General features: G+C 38.4%; 1 protein-coding gene across 4 annotated transcripts in view; it reads left to right on the top strand.

The window, feature by feature from the left end:
- The window catches only part of Rngtt (RNA guanylyltransferase and 5'-phosphatase), a 211138-nt gene that overhangs the window by 13103 nt on the left and 178693 nt on the right, over positions 1-19342 (top strand). For 3 of the 4 annotated variants that reach the window (XM_031366420.1, XM_031366423.1, XM_031366422.1), the window contains exons 3-8: positions 4113-4216; positions 4298-4386; positions 8879-8954; positions 10073-10313; positions 17299-17408; positions 18373-18474. In XM_031366420.1, the coding sequence (XP_031222280.1) occupies positions 4113-4216; positions 4298-4386; positions 8879-8954; positions 10073-10313; positions 17299-17408; positions 18373-18474 (722 nt within the window). Of the gene's footprint in view, positions 1-3055; positions 3240-4112; positions 4217-4297; positions 4387-8878; positions 8955-10072; positions 10314-17298; positions 17409-18372; positions 18475-19342 lie in introns of all 4 variants that reach the window. The other variant, XM_031366421.1, reaches the window with a different exon arrangement.

Here is a 19342-nt window from a genome sequence, read left to right as displayed (position 1 = left end):
TTCACCTTTTTGTTTTTGAGATGAGATTTTTTTTATTGATAGAGCTCTTTCATATATGTATATATTTTTGGATGCTTCTACAATAGTAGGTTTCCATATGATTTTTGAAATGGCCTTTAGTGTTAGTTGTCTCTCCCTATATTCCTTCCTTTTCTCTTTTCTCCCCTTCCCTCCCCCATTTAATTCACCTCTTCTACTTTCTCTTTTATTTCTCCATAACACTATATTCTATCTCCCCTTCTTTGGAAGGGTCTTTCCTCACTGGTCCCTTACTAGGTACCTAATCTCTGTAGTTATTCAGACTGTAGCAAACATTGAAAGCTTAAGACAAATAACCACATTATAAGAGAACAACATACAATAGTTGTATTTTTGGGTCTGGGTTACCTCACTCATGCTGAATTCTGGCTCTATACATTTACCTGCCAGCTTAATTTTTTATTTTATTTATTTTTATGTTTTATTATTTATTTATTTATTTATTTATTTATTTATTTATTTATTTATTCGAGACAGGGTTTCTCTGTATAGCCCTGGCTGTCCTGGAACTCACTCTGTAGACCAGGCTGGCCTCAAACTCAGAAATCCGCCTGCCTCTGCCTCCCAAGTGCTGGGATTAAAGGCATGAGCCACCACTGTCCAGCTCAGTTTCATTTTTTAAATAGCTGAATAACATTCCATTGTATAATTGTACCACATTTTCATGATTCATTCATCAATTGATGGACATCTAAGCTATTTCCAGTTTCTAGCTATTTATGAATAGAACAGCATTGACTATAGGATGTAGAGTTCTTCATTAAGTGCTTAAGAGTTGTAAGGTTCCTGGGGAACTGCCACACTGATTCTATAGTGACTGTTCTGGTTTGCATTACCCCAGCAGTGAGTAAGGATTCACCTTTCCCAGTATCCTTGCCAGCATTTGGTTTATTGATCTTGGCCATTCTGACTGGTGTAACATGAAATCTCAAAGCCATTTTAATTTACATTTCCCTCATGACTAAGGATGTTGAACATTTCTCTTACTGTTTCTCAGCCATTTTTATTTTATCTTTTGAGAACTTTATACTTAATTCTGTACCCCACTTTTTAATTGATTTCTTGATGTTTGGTTCTTTTAAGTTCTTCCCATATTCTAGATGTGAATCCTCTATCAGATGTTTAATTGTTAAAGATCTCCTGTTCTATAGCCAACTATTCTGTCCTGAATGATAGTCTTCTTTACTACACAGAGCTTTTCAGCTTCATGAGGTCCCATTTATTAATTGTTATTCTTAGTGCCTGTGCTGTTGGTGTCCTGTTAAGAAAACTCTTTTCTTAATGAAATGAGTTCAAGCTGATTTCTTACTTTTTCTTCTATTAGATTTAGGGTATAATGTGTATGTTGAGGTCCTTAATCCATTTTGAGTTGAGTTTTGTGCAGGGTAATAGGTATGAATCTATTTGCATTCTCTTATGTGTGGCTGTGAAGTTTGACCAGCATCGGTTGTTAATGATGCTGTCTTTTCTCCTTTGTATATTTTTGGCTTCTTTGTTAAAAAAAAAAAAAAAAAATCAGATTCCCATTGATGTGTAGAAATCTGTCTGGGTCTTTAATTCCATTGTTCAATGTATTTGTTTTTATGACATTCCCATGCTGTTTTTATTACAATAGCTCTGCAGTACCTCAATAGTTTGAGGTAGAGGATGGTGTTAACTCCAGGAGTGCTTTTATTCAGGATTGTTTTAGTTATCCTGTTTCTTTTCTTTTTTCTTTGTTTTTTCATTTGTATATGTTTGTATGTGTGTGTTTCCAAATGAAATTGAAGATTGTTTTTTCAATTTCTGTGAAAAATTGTGTTGGAATTTTGGTGGGGATTGCATTGAATATGTAGACTGCTTTTTGGTAGAATGGCCACATTCATAGTATTAATTCTTCTGATCCATGAGCTCAGATGATCTTTCCATCTTCTGATGTTTTCCTCATTTTCTTTCTTCAGTGTCATAAAATTTTAATCATACAAGTTTTTCACTTGCTTGGTTTATATGTGTGTGTGTGTGCACATGTGTGCGCGTTTAGGAAAGTTATTGATTATTTTGTGAATTATTTTTGTATACTGCTACTTTGCTGAAAGTGTTTTTCAGCAGTGAACGTTTCCTGGTGGAGTCTTTAGGATTTTTTATATATTAAATCATTCCTTCTGCAAATAAGGGTACCTTACTTCTCCCTCTCAATGTCTCACCCCTGGTCCCCTTCAGTTGTCTTACTGCTCTAGTGAAGATTTTCCAGTGCTATATGGAATGGGTATGGAGAGAGTATCTTGTTCCTAGTTTTAGTGGAAATGTTTTGAGTTTCTCTTTGTCTATGTAGATGTTAGTTGTTGGCTTACTATATGTCCTTTTTGGTTGTTTTTAAATCCACTCTAGATAGGGTTTCTGACCAATCTGGAACTGTTTGTAGACCAGGCTGCCCCTGAATTTAGAGATTTGCCTGCCTCTGCCTCAAGTGCTAGGGTTTGTATGTTCCTTTTATCAATTGTCTCTCCTGAACTTTTATCCTGAAAGGAGTGTTGGATTTTGTCACAAGCCTTTTCTGTGTCTGATGAAATGATCATGTGGCTTTGTGGTTCTGTTTTTAAATGGTGGCCTCATAGATTTGTACCAAAGGGTAGGTTGCCCAATCCAGTTTCAGTTGCCTTGGTTATATTTTCTTGCTATTCTTATAAATCATATATAATAGAGTATTGTGGAGGATATGTGAACTTTTTCTGGAGCTCAGTTCAGGAACAAACTTCTCTTTCTCTTTCCCCTCTATTCAGTTTTTTTATTTTGTGTTTTTTTTTGGACAGGATCTCATGTGGCTCAGTCTGTGCCTAAAACTGCTACATAGCTTGACATTGAAATCCATTGAAATCCTGTTTCTCCTGTGTCCATATCCCGTGTACTAGGCTTTGGAACAACATTACAAAAACCAAACAAACCATTTGGATTATACATGCTTCTTGAATTTATTGAAAATGAAGTTAGGATTTTAATTTATTTTCAAATCTTTATCTTGTTTCTTTTTGATATCTAGGAAGAGAGATATACGTGCAGAGGGCAGAGGTTGATGTCTGATGTCTTCCTCTGTCAGTCTCCAACTTATTTTTTTGAGACAAGGTCCTTCACTGAACCTGGAGCTTGCTGCTTTGGCTAGACTTAGCTGGACAACAAAGCCCCGAGGATCGTCCTGTCTCCATCTCCCAGCTCGGGGATTACAGGTGTGTGTTACCACACCTGCCTTTTGAAGTGGGTGCTAGGGATCCGAACTCAGGTTCTCATGCTTGCATAGCAAGCACTTTGCCCACTGAGCCATCTCCTCAGCATGAGAATTGCATAAAAGAATTGCCTAAGAGTCTCTTTTCATCCCCTTACCCCACTGTGTAGCCCTGGCTGTCCTAGAACTTGCTCTGTAGACTAGGCTAGCCTCAAACTCAAGAGTTCTGCCTGCCTTTGGCTCATGAGTGCTGAGATTGAAGGGGTGTGTTAGCACCCTTGGCTTCTGTTTTTGTTTTTTACTGTGGTTCTTTAAAGGGATAGTATATTTTCATAAAATAGAAGAATTAATTAAGTAGAAAAGAAACACATTTGTGGCATAATTGGCTTCTTACATATTTTAAGGCTGAGATATAGTATAGTGAATAGATATACATAGGAGTTGTAGTGGCTGTTTCAAACCTGGGGTGATGTGTGCCTGGAGCTAGAGCTGTGCTCTTTCAGAATAATGCGACTGCTTCTAAGCTTCAGGCCTCTGAAGTTAGATTTATATATAGATATCAGAGATAGATAAAATGTGGCCATGTTTTCTCTTTTGAATTCACATTTGAAATGTTAAGAGTGGGAGTCTGTTTTGCTGATACTTTCTGTCCTCCTTAGCTTAGGGTTATTTTCCTGCTTAGTGCCTAAGTGTCTGCTTAGATCTTAGTCTGAAATGCTTGGATTCTTAGTTTAGAAGGTACTTTTCATTGTCAGCTGTTTGGTAGCAGTGAGCATGCAGTATCTCTCAGTGGGGTGGATGAGCTCTAGTCTTGACTCTCACTCATCTTGTTTGGAATAACTGTAGTAACTAGCAAATCTGCTTTTTTCTTTTAAAGGTTAAAATGAGCTTGTTGGTGGATCTGACAAATACTTCAAGGTTCTATGACAGAAATGACATAGAAAAAGAAGGAATCAAGTATATCAAACTTCAGTGTAAAGGGTAAGATCTAAGTTATTGAGAGTAAAAACTTTCGTTCAGGATTGAATGTCTCTTCAAAGCAACTTCTTTTTGTCTTCTCAGACATGGTGAATGCCCCACCACTGAGAATACTGAGACATTCATTCGCCTGTGTGAGCGGTTTAATGAAAGAAGCCCACCTGAACTTATAGGTATGTTGGTTTCCTTAGGATACTCCCGTTGCTTTTTATTTTTGTTTGTTTGGTTTTTGTTGTAGAAATTCAAAAACATATGTAAAATAAAGCCCCATATATAAGTAAAATGAAACCCTATACTCAGTAATACTATTTTGCTGATATTTTCATTTTTCCATTCACTTTTAGTACTTATTTTTGTTATTAGTTTTAATTAACTAGCTAATTGGTGTATATCATATGTACATGTTTACATGAATGTGTGTATTTGTAGAGGTCAAGACAGGAGGTCTCTCACTAACCTGGAGCACATCAGTTTGGCTGGAGTAGCTGGCCACTGAACAAGGATCTGCCTGTTTCTATCCCCTAGAGCAGGGGTTAGAGATGTATGCTGTATCCAGATTTTATAGTGGTGCTGGGGATCTGTCTGAACCCATGCCTGTGTGGAAGGGAATTTTCTGACTGATTCATCTTCCTTGCTATTTTTGGTGTATTTTAAAGGAAATCATAGATGCCATGTCATTTCACTATTTTAGTGTCTCTAATTATGGCATTTTGGTTTTTATATAAATCACCATGCAATTAGTATGTGGAATAGAACACTTAAAAGTTCCTTAATGTTCACTAAAACCAGTCCTCTTTAGGATTTCCTTACTTCATCTAAACTATCTTTTGAAATTTTGGTGTTTTGGAATAGGGTGTGGGGTGATCTGATCTTCACATACATACATACAGAAAAAGAAAAAACTGTAGCAACTAGATATTTCCTGTGTACTATGAAGCACACAGAGCTATCTGCACAATATTCCTGTTTAAAGTGCTAGCATGGATCAGGAAATTAATTTAGTTATCTTTCTAGTTTAAATTCATGGAGTATATAATAGATAAAGAAATCGTTTATAGGTTGAATATCCATAATCTGAAAATCCCAAATCCAAAATGCTTTGAAACTATAAACTTTTTGAATATAGTTATGACACCACAAATAGGGAATTCCGCACTGTGAGGGTTAAAGTTTTGTAAGAGTAGTTCTACAATATTACTTTCAGGTTAGGTTTATATGAAACATAAACATAGAACATGTTTAGATGTGAATTTTATCCCCAAAATAAATTTTCAAAAATGGAAGGGAAAAAACCTTCCAAGACATAAATCATTCTGCTCTCAAATAGTGTGTCTAAGCTGTGACTAATACCATGGGAAAGCAAGCAGAGAAATTTAGGGTATAGAATATTTTATAAGAAAATGACTTGTTTCTCTAAGAAACTTTTAAAATAGCTTGAAAAAAGAGAAAGCTAGAGAGACAAGATACAACAACAAAATTTCATATGTGGGCATTGTTAGTGTTTTGAGAAACTAACATTAGAAAGGGATTGTTGGCCTGGGTACAGCTACTTTAATTCTGTGCCAGCATTCAGGAGGCAGAAGCAGGCCAATCACTATGAGTTTGAGGTTAACCTGATCTACATAGCAATTCTTGGCCAGTTAAGTCTACGTAAAGAGATCCTGTCTCTAAAAAAAAAAAAAAAGACTGACTACAGATAGAATGTCAGGCTTGCAGCCAAGCGCTTTTACCTCTGGCCTGTTGGGACATCTCGCTGGCCTCTGGAGGGTTTTGTTGAACTGCATTTGGCATTTACTTTCTTAGGGTATTCCATGCCACTGATTGATTTATAGTTTGCCATATGTGCTTTCTGATTACTGTTTTTATATTTGAACATATTCTTATTTTCTTTGTTATCCTTATTTATTGAGAATTACTCATATAAAAGATTTTATTAATATTAACGATTGTACCATGGAAGTAGAAATGATTGTTTTGCTAAACTAATAGTCATTTTAAGTAATAAAAACATTTGTTGAGAAATCTTACATGTAGAAATGAGATGAAAATGATATTGATTATTCAGGCTTTTGAGACAGGCTCTTTGTAGCCTATACTGGCCTTGAACTCAGGATCATTTACTTCTACCTCCTGAGGACTGTGGTTATGAGAATGCACCATAATGCTGGAGGTTGAACTCAATGCCTAAATATTCTACCTTAGTTGTTGAGCATGCTTTTATACTGTGTGTGTGTGTGTGTGTGTGTGTGTGTGTGTGTGTGCATGTGCATGTGTGTATGTGCGCTCGCACAGTGAGTGCATGCACATGTGCCCCAGCAAGTATGTGGGGGATTAGAGGGCATTTTCAGGAGTTGGTTCTTTCCTTCTACCATGTGGATTATGGAGACTAAACTCCGCCTGACAGGCTTTGTGGCAAACACCTTTTCCTGCTGAGCCATCTTGTCACCATCTTTAAAATTAGGATGTGGCCTTGTGCCTTAGACTGACCTCATACTCACTAAACTCCTGCTCTCCTGCTTCATTCTCCTGACTAGTCAGATTATTGGTGTGGGATACCACACTTGGTTTCTGGGAGAGTTCATTTTGAGTTGATCTGGCAATAATGTATGTGTTAGTAATGTCCATAGAACTTTTAATTATTATTTTAAGAACTCTTGTATTTTATTTTGTGCTAAAAGACATGGTTATATATCCTGGAGTGGCATCATGCTTTGACTAGTCCTGCCCCAGTTTCTCAAAGTGCTGGAGTGAAAAGTGGGGTGAAAACTCAAAACTGTTCAATGAGTGCTTACCCTCCCTTTCTCCCTCTGCCTCTCTTTCTCTCACCCACTTCCTTTCCTTTTGAGACAGGGCCTCTGTAGCCTTGCTTGCTGTGTAGAAGATGACCTTGAACTTCTGATTTTCCTCATAGTTCCTAATGCTTTGGTTAAAGGGTGTATCATTATGCCCAGGAAGATGATCTTGAATATATTCTGTAAGAGGGTTTAAGAAAAATAAATTTATTTTTCCACTTTCTTTTCTTGTAAAAATTTATTTTAAAATAGTATAAGCCCCTGAAGGAAACCGACCCGCAGCTTCACTTCATACTGTGGGTAATTCACGAACGGGGGAACTCGAGGATCTGTGAAGATAAGCGGGTAGGGGGGACAAAGAAGCGACACCAGGAAAAAGTGCTTATCGAGGTGTAATCTTTACTTAGAGAAATGGGATATATATACTTGAGGCGAAACAGTCATATCTTTTAGCACATAAGTGGGAACAGGAATCCAGCATATCAAAGCAAGGACTCCAGGCAGGAGGGCGGATCAAAGTTTTAGTCCCTTATGAATACTGGGCTCTCGGTTCTGGCTTTAATCTCTTGAGCTGGCTCCAGACCCCTGGTGAGTCGAGTCGAGTTGCTGTCTCTAGCGTTCATTGAGACTCCTCAGGTCCGGCACAAGCCCCATGTGAAGATACATTCAGTTGGTTTATAACACACTTTCGAAATAGTGCATACCAATTAGTCAGTCAGTTATCTGCAGCGATCTTAGTGTTCTGTTGCTGTGAAGAGACACTATAACCATGGCAGCTTTGTTATAAAGGAAAACATTTAATTGGGGCTGGCTTTCGGGTTCAGTGGTTTTGTACGTTATCATCATGGTGGGAGCATGGCAGCATCCAGGCAGACATGGTACTGGAGAGGTAGCCGAGAGTTCTACATCTGGACCCACAGGCAGCAGAGACACTGGGTCTGCTTGACCTTTTCAAAGGCCACCACTAGTGACACACCTACTCCAAAAGGCCACACCTCCTAATCTTTTTAAGTAATACCACTCCCCATGAGCCTGTGGGGCCCAGATTTGTTCAGACCACCACACTTAGTTGATTACAGTCAACTTTTGTTAATCCACAGATGATTTTATACACACTTTGTTTTTCAGTCTTGTTTAGACTTTCTTTTCTAATATAGCTTGACTGTATTTCACATTGATCAGAAGGAAGGCTGGAAAAACTAGACCAAAGTTTCTGGAATATAGGTATCTTGTATTTGTGTGTCTTTCCTTTCTGAGTTGTGTGTTTGAAACTCAAACTCTTGGAAAATTTTAACGACAAATTTTAGACAGTAGAGGGTTTAATCTTATAAACCAATGTGTTATTTTTGAATTTCTGTCTAGTGCTCTATTAGATTCTAAGCAACCTAAATTGACAAAACTATAGCTGTTTAGCAGCCATGGATGAACTCTCAAAGGGGGACTGGAAATGAAAAAGGAACAGGGTGTGAGAGAAGGATGAAGCCAAGACAAAGTGCCTGATCAAGGCCCAAAGTTTAATATTTAGAACTGCGATTATATAGGGAGAGCCCACAGACCTATCCTTTGTTTTAGCTGGATTGTGTTGCAAAGCAAGCTCAGTCTATTCCTGAAGGAAATTGCAGGTGCAGCAAGGCAGGGAAAACACCTGGGTCCTTGAGGTTGTACTGTGGCAAACACTTAAGGTCTATTTAGCCTGCTCAAAGCTGGGGGAAGGGCACAGCAAACTATTAAGTTATAAGGAATATTTTGAGTTTTTAAGATGTATGAATATGTAGTGTACTTAAATAAATGTTTTAAAGGCAAATTGTCATTTTAAAACAGTGTGTGGCATTTGAAGTGATTCAGTTTAACACAAAGTTACTTTCTCTTCTAGGTGTTCACTGCACTCATGGCTTCAACCGTACTGGTTTCCTTATATGTGCCTTTTTGGTGGAAAAAATGGATTGGAGGTATATTATATAGTGTTATTATAGTGGAAGAAGATGCATGTAACAGTTGGTGAAGCTTATGAATCCTATAGATGAAGTATTTAGTTTTCCATATTTTTCTTGTATTTTGGTATCATCAGAGGTCTGATCTTTCAGTGTTTGGATTTGTATTCAGCTTTGGAGACATTTGTTGTTTTCCTTTAAATTTGTTTTCTCTAGCTGTTTAGAACTAGGGAAGCTTTAATGCTCCATGAGGGAAGCATTGTAGGATGGCATTCATCTATTTAAGCAAGTCTTGTCTTTATTGAGCATGCTATTTGTGAAGTATAGTTTCAGATTTTGAAGGATTAGATTTCCAATTACTTGAAATTCCTGTGAGAATAGGATACTGCTAACAGAATTTTCTTACTCCTGTTCTAGGTTCATTGTTTGTTTCTAAAAACTTTTATACGCTAGGTCCTTTTTTAGAATGCAGTCAGGCAAACATGTCTGATTGTGTCCTATTTCTTTTACACTCAGTGACTGTTTACTTTGTGTATGTTTCAACTTTGGCCTTTCAGAGTACTGTGCACAGTAGCATCAGACTCCTATGACAGACTTGGCCAATGGTTAGTGCTCTTGCAAGATGTGCACTCTTGGTGCCTAGGTCTGCTGGTGGTTTCTGAAAAACTATTGTGTTTGTTCACTCGCTGTTCACATTTTCTTGACCCAAGTTTTTTTTTAGAGACCTTAACCTTCAATGTTTATTAAAATTCTTTTCATTGGTTACTCATGTCTGTCATAAGCACTCATGTCATGGATATGTGTTTTTAGAATCAGTTTATCACTCATTGAAAGCTTTGCAGTGAAGAAAGACTTTGATTTGTCTGTTTTTTGTTTTTTGTTTTTTTTTGAGACAGGGTTTCTCTGTGTAGTCCTGGCTGTCCTGGAACTCACTCTGTAGACCAGGCTGGCCTCAAACTCAGAAATCCGCCTGCCTCTGCCTCCCAAATGCTGGGATTAAAGGCGTGCGCCACCACTGCTCGGTGATTTGTCTGTTTTTTAAGCCAGTTGTACTTTTTGTAGAAGCTTGGATATGAGTTAATAATTGATAAGTCTACATAAATGGACACTAGTGAGAAAATGATTGTTTTCCATAGCATTGAAGCAGCAGTTGCTACATTTGCCCAAGCCAGACCACCAGGTATCTATAAGGGTGATTATTTGAAGGAACTTTTTCGTCGCTATGGAGATATAGAAGAAGCACCACCACCACCTGTATTGCCAGATTGGTGTTTTGAAGATGATGATGAAGAAGATGAGGATGAAGATGGAAAAAAGGACTCAGAACCAGGGTCGAGTGCATCCTTTGCTAAAAGGAGAAAAGAACGGTTAAAACTGGTAATGTTCACAAATACTATAATATTCTTTTAAAATTATTTTAAAATTTTATTTATTTATTTATTTGTTTGTTTGTTTATTTATTTATTGGCTGTGCATGCTTGAATGCCTTGGTGTGGGAATGGCACAGCATGCTTGTGGAGGTCAGAGGACAACTTGTGGGAGTCAGTTCTCTTTTCTTACTATGTATGTTTGGATCCTGGGGGTCAAACTCACATTGTCAAGCAAACTGCAAGTGCCCTTATCTGTTGAGCCACTGTGGTGGCTCCCAAATAATATACTGCTCTATATTTTTGTTTAAACTTACTATGGGATATTGGCTCTGTATTAGTTAGGGTTTCCATTGCTGTGAATAGACACCATGACCAAGATACTATTAAAGGACAACATTGAATTGAGGCTGGCTTATAGGTTCTGAGGTTCAGTCCATTATCATCATGACAGGAAGCCATGCAGTCCAGGCAGGCATGGTGCTGGAGGTGCTGAGAGTTATATATCTTCATTCAAAGGAAGCCAGGAGCAGACTGTCTTCCAGGCAGCTAGGAAGAAGGTCTCAAAGACCAATCCCACAGTGACACACTTCCTCCAACAAGGCCACACCTAGTCTAACGAGGATACACCTCCCTGGGCCAAGCATGTTCAGACCACCACAGGCTATATTTCTGTTATTTCTGTCTCTCTGTCTCTATGTATATGTGTATGTACATGTGTGAAGAATATAATAATGGCATCTGATTTTATGAAATTAATTTTGGTTCTACCTGAAACCTATTAAGTAACTCTTGATCTCATGAGTCAGGTGTGGAGGGATCTCCCTATGAAATCCAGGCTGGTCTCAAATTCCCAATCCTCCTGTCAAAGCCTCCCGAGTGCTGAGATAGGTTATAGACATGTCCCATTATATCTCATTTTTTAGACTTATAGCCAGAAATCGAACTTTAAAATTTTGTCTTATAAAATTACTTATTCTTTGGGTGGAGGGGCTTTGCATATTATGGTGGGAGTCAAAGGACAACTTGTGTAACTTACTCCTCCCAACCATTATGTGGGTCCTGGGAGCAAATTCAGGTTGTCAGGCTTGGCAACAAGTGTCTTTACCTGCTTAACCACCTTGCAGCCCAGCAGTCTTAAAAAAGCTTGAGGTATGAAGTTTTATTCTTGTTTTGTTTCTTATGTAAATCAAAGACCTCTTAGATGTTATGTTAAGATTAGCTTATAAGCTACTAATACATTTAGTGTTAATAATAAACTTGGCATGCTACTTAATAACCAGTGAGAATGTTTTTCCAAAATAGTCACATAGTTAATGTAACTATTCCCTGACATAGGTAGTGTTTCCTTTGTACTATATATAATTTAAAAGACTTGCACTTCTCTAGTCAACTTTTCTTAATCTTCTAGCAATAAAAGTCTAATGAAATACCAGGAGTTGGGTTGTGACTGCAACTAAGTTGGTATAATACTTGCCAAACATGCATGAAAATTGGGATCATTCTCTAGCACTGTATAAGTGGTGCATAGTGAAGTGTGCTCATTTCAGGATTCAGGAGTTCAAAGCCATCCTCTGCTACATAGTTGCAGATAAGGGTGGGGTACTTGAGATCCTGTGTTTAATAAAATGTGGTAAGGTTGAGTTATTCTCCTCTTTCCTGAAGGAGAAGAGATCTGTTGAGAGGACTAGTACTCTTTACTTGTACATAGACCCACTTGGAGTAGACCAAAGGGAAAGTTATAGAATTGTGGAGGAAATGAATGAAGTCAATAATAAGACATTAAGATATATTGTGGTTGGTGAGTAGGCACTACAACTCATATATTACTTGACAGTGGTTCATAGACAAGGAGGGAAAAATGCCTTGACTGTTTTATATAAATAATGTAGCTGTTACTTTAGTTTTTTTCTCTAAATTCTTAGTTGGAAAACTTAATTGTGTTTATACATTTCCAGCTTGAAGACTATAAGGCTAGTGTAAATTACATGAAAACAGAAATATTTTCAAAATGAACTCACTGTCAAGCTAGTGAGATGACTCTTTCAGTTAGTACTTATACAGGCGTGAGGACTGGAGTTCTGTTCTCAGCTCCATGTGAAAAGCCAAGTAGACAAACACCCGAACATAAAATTTAAATAGTGGGGTTGGAGAGATGGCTCAGCAGTTAAGAGCACTGACTACTATTATAGAGGACCCAGGTTCAGTTCCTAGCACCTACATGGTCGTTCACAACTGTTATGTAACAGTTCCAGGGACTCTGGTGCATTGTGCACATGTATGTATGCAGACAAACACGCACACATATATATATATGTTCATAAAGCCATTCATAGTAGTGCATGTCTGTGGTTCCGTGGCTTTGCTGGCCAGCTATTCTTTCTGTATTGGCAAGCTCTTTAAGTTCCATGACAAATTGCCTGAAAAGATGATGGAAAGGCTGGAGAGATGCTCAGCTGGTAAAAGTTTTGGCTCCTGGCACCCACACAAGACCTGGGTATGTTAGTGCATATTTATAATCCCAATGTTGAGGGGGCAGAGACAGGCGGATTTCTGGAGCTCACTTGCTGGCCAGCCTAACCTAACTGATGCATTCAGATTCAATAAGATACCATGTCCTATAAGGTAGATAGCAATTGATGAAGAGAGCCATAATTCTTTTGTCCTCACATGTAGACAAACATATATATATATATTTTATATTACAGATATATGTATATATAACTCATGACTTCTGTATACATATGCTATGACACCCCCCACCCCCTCATGATTGAAATAAACCCCTGGCTTCCACATGCATGCACACATATAAATACATATTCTCACACCCACATATGTGTATGTAGCTGCTTACACCTCTTAAAAAACATTTACTTATCTGGTTGTGTGTATATAGGGGCCTACATATGTATATACTCACATGCATAGCCACCTTCAGGCATACATGTGAGTATGCATACAAATACACATATACACACACTCTTCCCTTACAAATACATACATAAATATGTGTATAGGTATGCAGTTGGTTACTGCTTCTTAAAAACATTTGTATGTGTACGTATGTGTGGATACATGTGTATATCCATGACACACCTTTAGGAGGTCAGAGGACAACTTGGAGCATATCTGTCCTCCCACTCTGTCCTGGGGATCAAACTCTTGACTTTAGTTTTAGTTGAAAGGGCCTTTATGCCTGACCACCTTACATGCCTTGTTTACCCAGACTGGTCTAGTTAGATTTAGTCTGTCTTCTTAGTGCTTTGATTATAGTCATGTTCCATGTTGTCTGGCTTTTCAAATACATTTTTAAAAAGCAACATTAATTTGAGGATACATGATTAATAAAATTATTTGATTTAAAAAAATTTAAAAGTTACTGGTTTGCACAATGAGATAATGAGGTACAGTTGAAAGGTTTATTTGGTAGAATGCTTGATTAGTATTTGTAACACCCCTGGGTGTGTTTGGGGTTTAATTAAATATAACAGACACAAGATTTTTGATAAAGAAGCCAGAAACACACAATGGAAAAAAAGAAGGCATCTTCAACAAATGTTGCTGGTCTGTCTGGATGTGGGCATGTAGAAGAATGCAGATAGATCTGTATCTATCATCCTGCACAGAACTCAAGTCCAAGTGGATAAAAGACCTCAACACAAAACCGGATATACTAAATCTAATAGAAGAGAAAGTGAGGAATGCATTCTCTTGAATGTATTGGCACATGAGACAATTTTCTCAGGCTTTAAACATCAACAGTTGATAAATGGGAACCTCATGAAACTGAAAACCTTCTGTAAGTCAATAGGACAAAATGGCAGGCCCGAGGATGGGAAACAATTTTTATTAACTCTACACATATGACAGAGGGCTAATATCCAAAATATATAAAGAATTCAAGAAACTAGATATCAACAAACCAAACAATCCAATTAAAATGGGACATAGATCTAAACAGTATTCTCAACAGAGTAATCTCATATGGCTAAGAAACACTTAGATGTTCAGCATCCTTAGTCATCAGGGAAATGTAAATCAAAACTACTTTGAGATTCCATTTTATACCTGTCAGAATGGCCAAGATCAAAAACACAAGTGACGGCTCATGCTGTTGAGGATGTGGAGCAAGGGGAACACTCCTCCATTGTTGGTGGGAGTGATAACTTGTTCAACCACTTTGGAAATCAATATAGCAGTTTCTTAGAAAACTGGGAATGGCTCTACCTTGAGACCCAGCCATATATACCTAAAGGACTCTCTATCTTACCACAAGGAGACTTGCTCAACTATGTCCATAACTGCTTTATCATAGTCACCAGAAACTGGAAACAACCTAGATGACCCTCAAACAAAGAATAGGTAAAGAAAATGTGGTTGGTTCATTTACACAATGGAGTATTACTCAGCTGTTAAAAACAATGACAAAAATCTTGCAGGTAAATGGATGGAACTAGAAAAAGTCATCCTGAGTGAGGTAACTCAGACTCAGAAAAACATGGCATGTACTCACTTATAAGTGGATATTAGCTATAAAGTAAATGATAATCATGCTACAGTCCACAGACGTGGAGAGGCTAAGTAACAAGAAGGGCTCAAAGGAGGGATGCATGAATCTCCTTGAGAAGGGGAAATAGAATAGATTTTGTGAGTGGACTGGGGTTGGTAGGGATAAGAATGAGAGGAGATGGGGAAGAGGAGATGGAAGGAGAGAGCACTCAGATGAGGGGTAGGTAGAAACAGTGCATTGGAAACTCCCTGGACTCTACAAGGACGACCCTAGTGAAGATTCCTAGTAATGGGGCTATAGAGCCTGAACTGACCATCTTCTGTAACCAGTCAAGGCTTCAGTGGAGGGATTGGGACACCAACCCTGCCACAAAACCTTGGCCTACATTTTACCTTGCCTGTAAGATGTACTAGGGTAAAGATGGCACAGAACTTGTGGGAGTGGCCAAGCAATGACTGGTCCAACTAGAGACCCATGCCACGAGAGGGAGCCCATGCTTGACACTGCTTGGAGGGTTAGGAACCAGCAGCTGGAGAGCCTAGAGACCAAGGATACAGCCAAACACTCTGGGAAAAATTTCAATGAAGTGAATCCTAATGATATTCTGCTAGACTCATAGACTGGAGCCTAGCATAATTATCATTGTAGAGGCTTCATCCAGCAATTGATGGGAGCAAATGCAGAGACCCACAGCCAAACATCAGGAGGTGATCTAGAATTCTTTGGAAGATGGGGAGGAAGGATTGTGTGAGCCAGAGGGTTCAAGGACAGCACCAGAACACCCACAGAGTCAACTAAGCAGGGCTCATAGTGTCTCAAAAAGACTGAACAGACAAGGGGCCCTAAAGTAGGTCTGACCCAGGTCCTCTGCATATATGTTATGGTGTGTAACTTGGTGTTCTTTGAGGACTGTCTCCAACTCTAGTCTGCCTTTGGGACCCTTTTTCTCCTACTGGATTACCTTGTCCAGCTCTGATACCAGGGTATGTGTCTAGTCTTACTGTAACTTGATATGCCACATTTGGTTGATATCCCTGGGAGGCCTGCTCTTTTCTGAAGGGAAACAGGAAGAGTGGATCTTGGGGAGTAGGAGGGACTTGGTGGAGAGGAGGGAGAAGATGTAATATATGAGAGAAGAAAAAAGATTTTAATATTTACTTTAAGCATGATGACTAAGAGAGAGGGGCTCTTGGGTACAGGCGCAGCTGGGCATATTTAAGATAATTTTACAGGGATATTTATACAACTTCGGTATTCTCAGTAAGTATATTACAGGTCTTAGAGCTTTGCTTTCAGAATATATTTTCATTATTTAGTTTTTAATGCTAGAAACAGCCTTATTAAAGAACTATTTTTTTAAAAGTTCTTTTTAGACAGGCCATCAGTATATAGCCTAGCTAGCCTCAAATTTACTGTGTAGCCCAGGCTGGTCTTGAACTTGTAGACTTCCTGCCTCAGCTACCATAGTGCTGGAATGACAGTGAGGCATTACCACAGCTGATATTAGAAGTGTGTTTTCCTTTTAAAGATGTATTTTATGTGTGTGAGTGTTTTGCTTGCATGTATGTGTGTGTACCACTTGTGTGTCTCGTGTCCATGGGGGTATGAAAGGGTGTTGTGATGCCCTGGGACTGGAGGTCCAGATAGTTGTGAGCTACCCTGTGGGTGCTTGAAATTAAACCAGGGTCCTTCTGCAAGAACAGTCAGTGTTCTTAACCATTGGCTTTCTCTTTAGCCCCCGATCCCATGCAGTGATGTCTGTCTGTCTGTCTGTCTGTCTGCCTGCCTGCCTGCCTGCCTGCCTGCCTGCCTGCCTGCCTACCTACCTACCTACCTACCTATCATCTATCTATCTATCTATCTATCTATCTATCTATCTATCTATCTATCTATCTATCTATCTATCTATCCATCTATCGATCTATCTAAATCACTTGTAATATTTTTCTTCCTCTTCCCAAGTGCCTTGCTTGCCTAGTCTTGGCCAAAAGATTGAACTTTGCAACTTGTAGACCAGATTTTCTTACTCTTTAATGACAGTATCAGCCAGAGTTGTTATGTAGAAGTTTTATTGATACTAATGGCAGCAGTCCTTTGATGTACCTGAAACTAACTTAGTATACATTTAGACTAATGTTCTAGTTGTAAAAAGTATAAAAACACAAGCCTAGAAGATTTTATAGACTTTCCTAGAATACACCATTTGTTTTCTTTAGCTTTGAGACTGGGTCTTATTATATAGCCTAAGGTAGCCTTAGAATTATAATCCCTTTGCCTGACCCCCTCTGTCACTGGTGGGTTATAGATGTCACTAGTACAGCAGGTGGAACAGACTGTTCCTTTTTAATATGAATTGTCTTAGGTTTGTGAAAGTAAATTGATTTATTTCTTTGTAAATATGTTTGTCCTCTAATTATATATGTGTGTATATATATTTATACACATATGTATTTATTGTAATTTTTTTCTCTCTTCTTTAAAGGGAGCTATTTTCTTGGAAGGCATAACTGTTAAAGGTGTAACTCAAGTAACAACTCAACCAAAGTTAGGAGAGGTACAGCAGAAATGTCATCAGTTCTGTGGCTGGGAAGGGTAAGAAATATTTTCAAGTTTTAAACAAAATTTATTCTTTCTGTAACACAGCTAATACAGACATTAATTGGGCATTTTTGCTTCTTAAAGTTAGTGTGAACATTAAGTGCTTGAGAGAATTTCAGGTTTTTTCAAGGAAATTTGTAAAAGTCAGGGTCATATGACTCAAATTTCCTCAAAGAATGCTGCATTGCTGTTGTCCCCAGAGATTTTTCTTTGATTCCTTTGCATCTGCTGCTGCTGACTAATGTTGGGCTGATCTTACCAGTGGAGAATGACGGAGGAAAACTCCCAGTGTCGACTTCTGCTTCCACTGTGCTTCCCCTCAGATATAGTGTGCATGATCTGCATAGCAAAGCAGGTGTGTTTTATACTACACAACTTGGAGCAGGTGTGTCTTATACTTCAGAGAAAAGCTTGAATTTTAGCTTAATTACCTTAACAGTACTAGATCCTATGACACCCTGGCTCCTTCCCACTCTCCTACTGCTGGGATTATAGCACACGCTTCCAGGGGACCCCAACACTTCATTTTTTACATAAGAAGCATTTAGCCACTGAGCTTCCTCTCCAGTCCTATATAATAAATTAGCCCAATAGTTATATTACAGCAGTGGCAGTTTATCCATTGTAAACTTGTATTTTAAAACATCAAGAAATTGTTAAACTTTTTTCTCCTGAGATTGTCTTGAAACTCACTTTGTAGACCAGGCTGGCCTTGAATTCATAAATCCACCTGCTTCTGCCTTCCTGAGTGTTGGGATTAAAGGTATGCACTCCTGCTCCTGTCGGAGAATGATAATCTTTTGTTATAACTTATGTGATAACTGATGGTATTCCATTTGAAGTTACTCGCATGATAGGAAGACCATTGTGATCAACATGTCAGACATTTGAGATTGCTTTAAGACAAGATTGCATTGTATGGGTTGTAGCCATGACAGAGTAATGTTCTTTCTTCAAGGTCTGGGTTCCCTGGAGCACAGCCTGTCTCTATGGACAAGCAAAATATTAGACTTTTAGAGCAGAAGCCATATAAAGTAAGCTGGAAAGCAGACGGTACTCGGTAAGTCCCACTACTAAAAAACAATTACAGAAATAACTAATGCTTGAAGAATGAATAATATATTGTTAGGAAAAGTGTGTTCCTCAGGATGTGAGTTTCTGACTTGAACAGCAAAGTAAATGTGTTTCAGAAATTAAATAGCTTTTATTTTACTGGTACTCTAAGCTGTATAAACAGTTTTAATTCATTCTGCTGAATATTTGGCTTCAGAGTTTTATATAAATGTAAAAGTTTAACAGTTTTTTGAGAAAGAATTACTTGGTAGCCTAGGTTAGCCTCACACACCCTGTAAGCCTACAGCATTCCTATTGCAGGGATGAAGGTCTGAGCCATCATAGCTGTTTATACTGAATGCATGGAAAGAACAGTCTTCTTACCCATCCCCGAAGGGTTGGGGCTATAGGCCTACACGACTATGCCCACATTTGGGATTGCCTTTTATTATCTTTATTTCATAATTTAGTTGCCAGTTATATCTTCCCTTACTCCATTGTTCTTACATAAACAAATATGTTTTAGTAAAATGTAACTTAGGGGTCAGGGATGTAGTCAGTTGGTACAGTACCTGCCTAGCAGGGTGTAAGGCCCTCAGTTCAGATTTTAGCCCTGAATAAAACTGGGAATAGTGACTTAAGCCTGTAATCCCAAGATTTGGGAGATAGTGGCTAGAGCATCAGAAGTTCAAGGTCATCCTCAATTATATAACCAGTTCAAGACTATTATGGAGTACAGGAGATCCTGCTACAACACAAACCAACAAACTAACGTAACTTTATTCACAAAGCAGCAGGCTACCTTTTCCTTTGGGTCATGGGGGGAGGGCTTTAATCCCAGCACAAGTGTGTGTGTATGTGTGTGTGTGTGTGTG

This window comes from Mastomys coucha, unplaced genomic scaffold (genome assembly GCF_008632895.1).
Source record: "Mastomys coucha isolate ucsf_1 unplaced genomic scaffold, UCSF_Mcou_1 pScaffold14, whole genome shotgun sequence".
Taxonomy (NCBI): Eukaryota; Metazoa; Chordata; class Mammalia; order Rodentia; family Muridae; genus Mastomys; species Mastomys coucha.
This window is presented reverse-complemented; position numbering and strand designations above follow the sequence as displayed.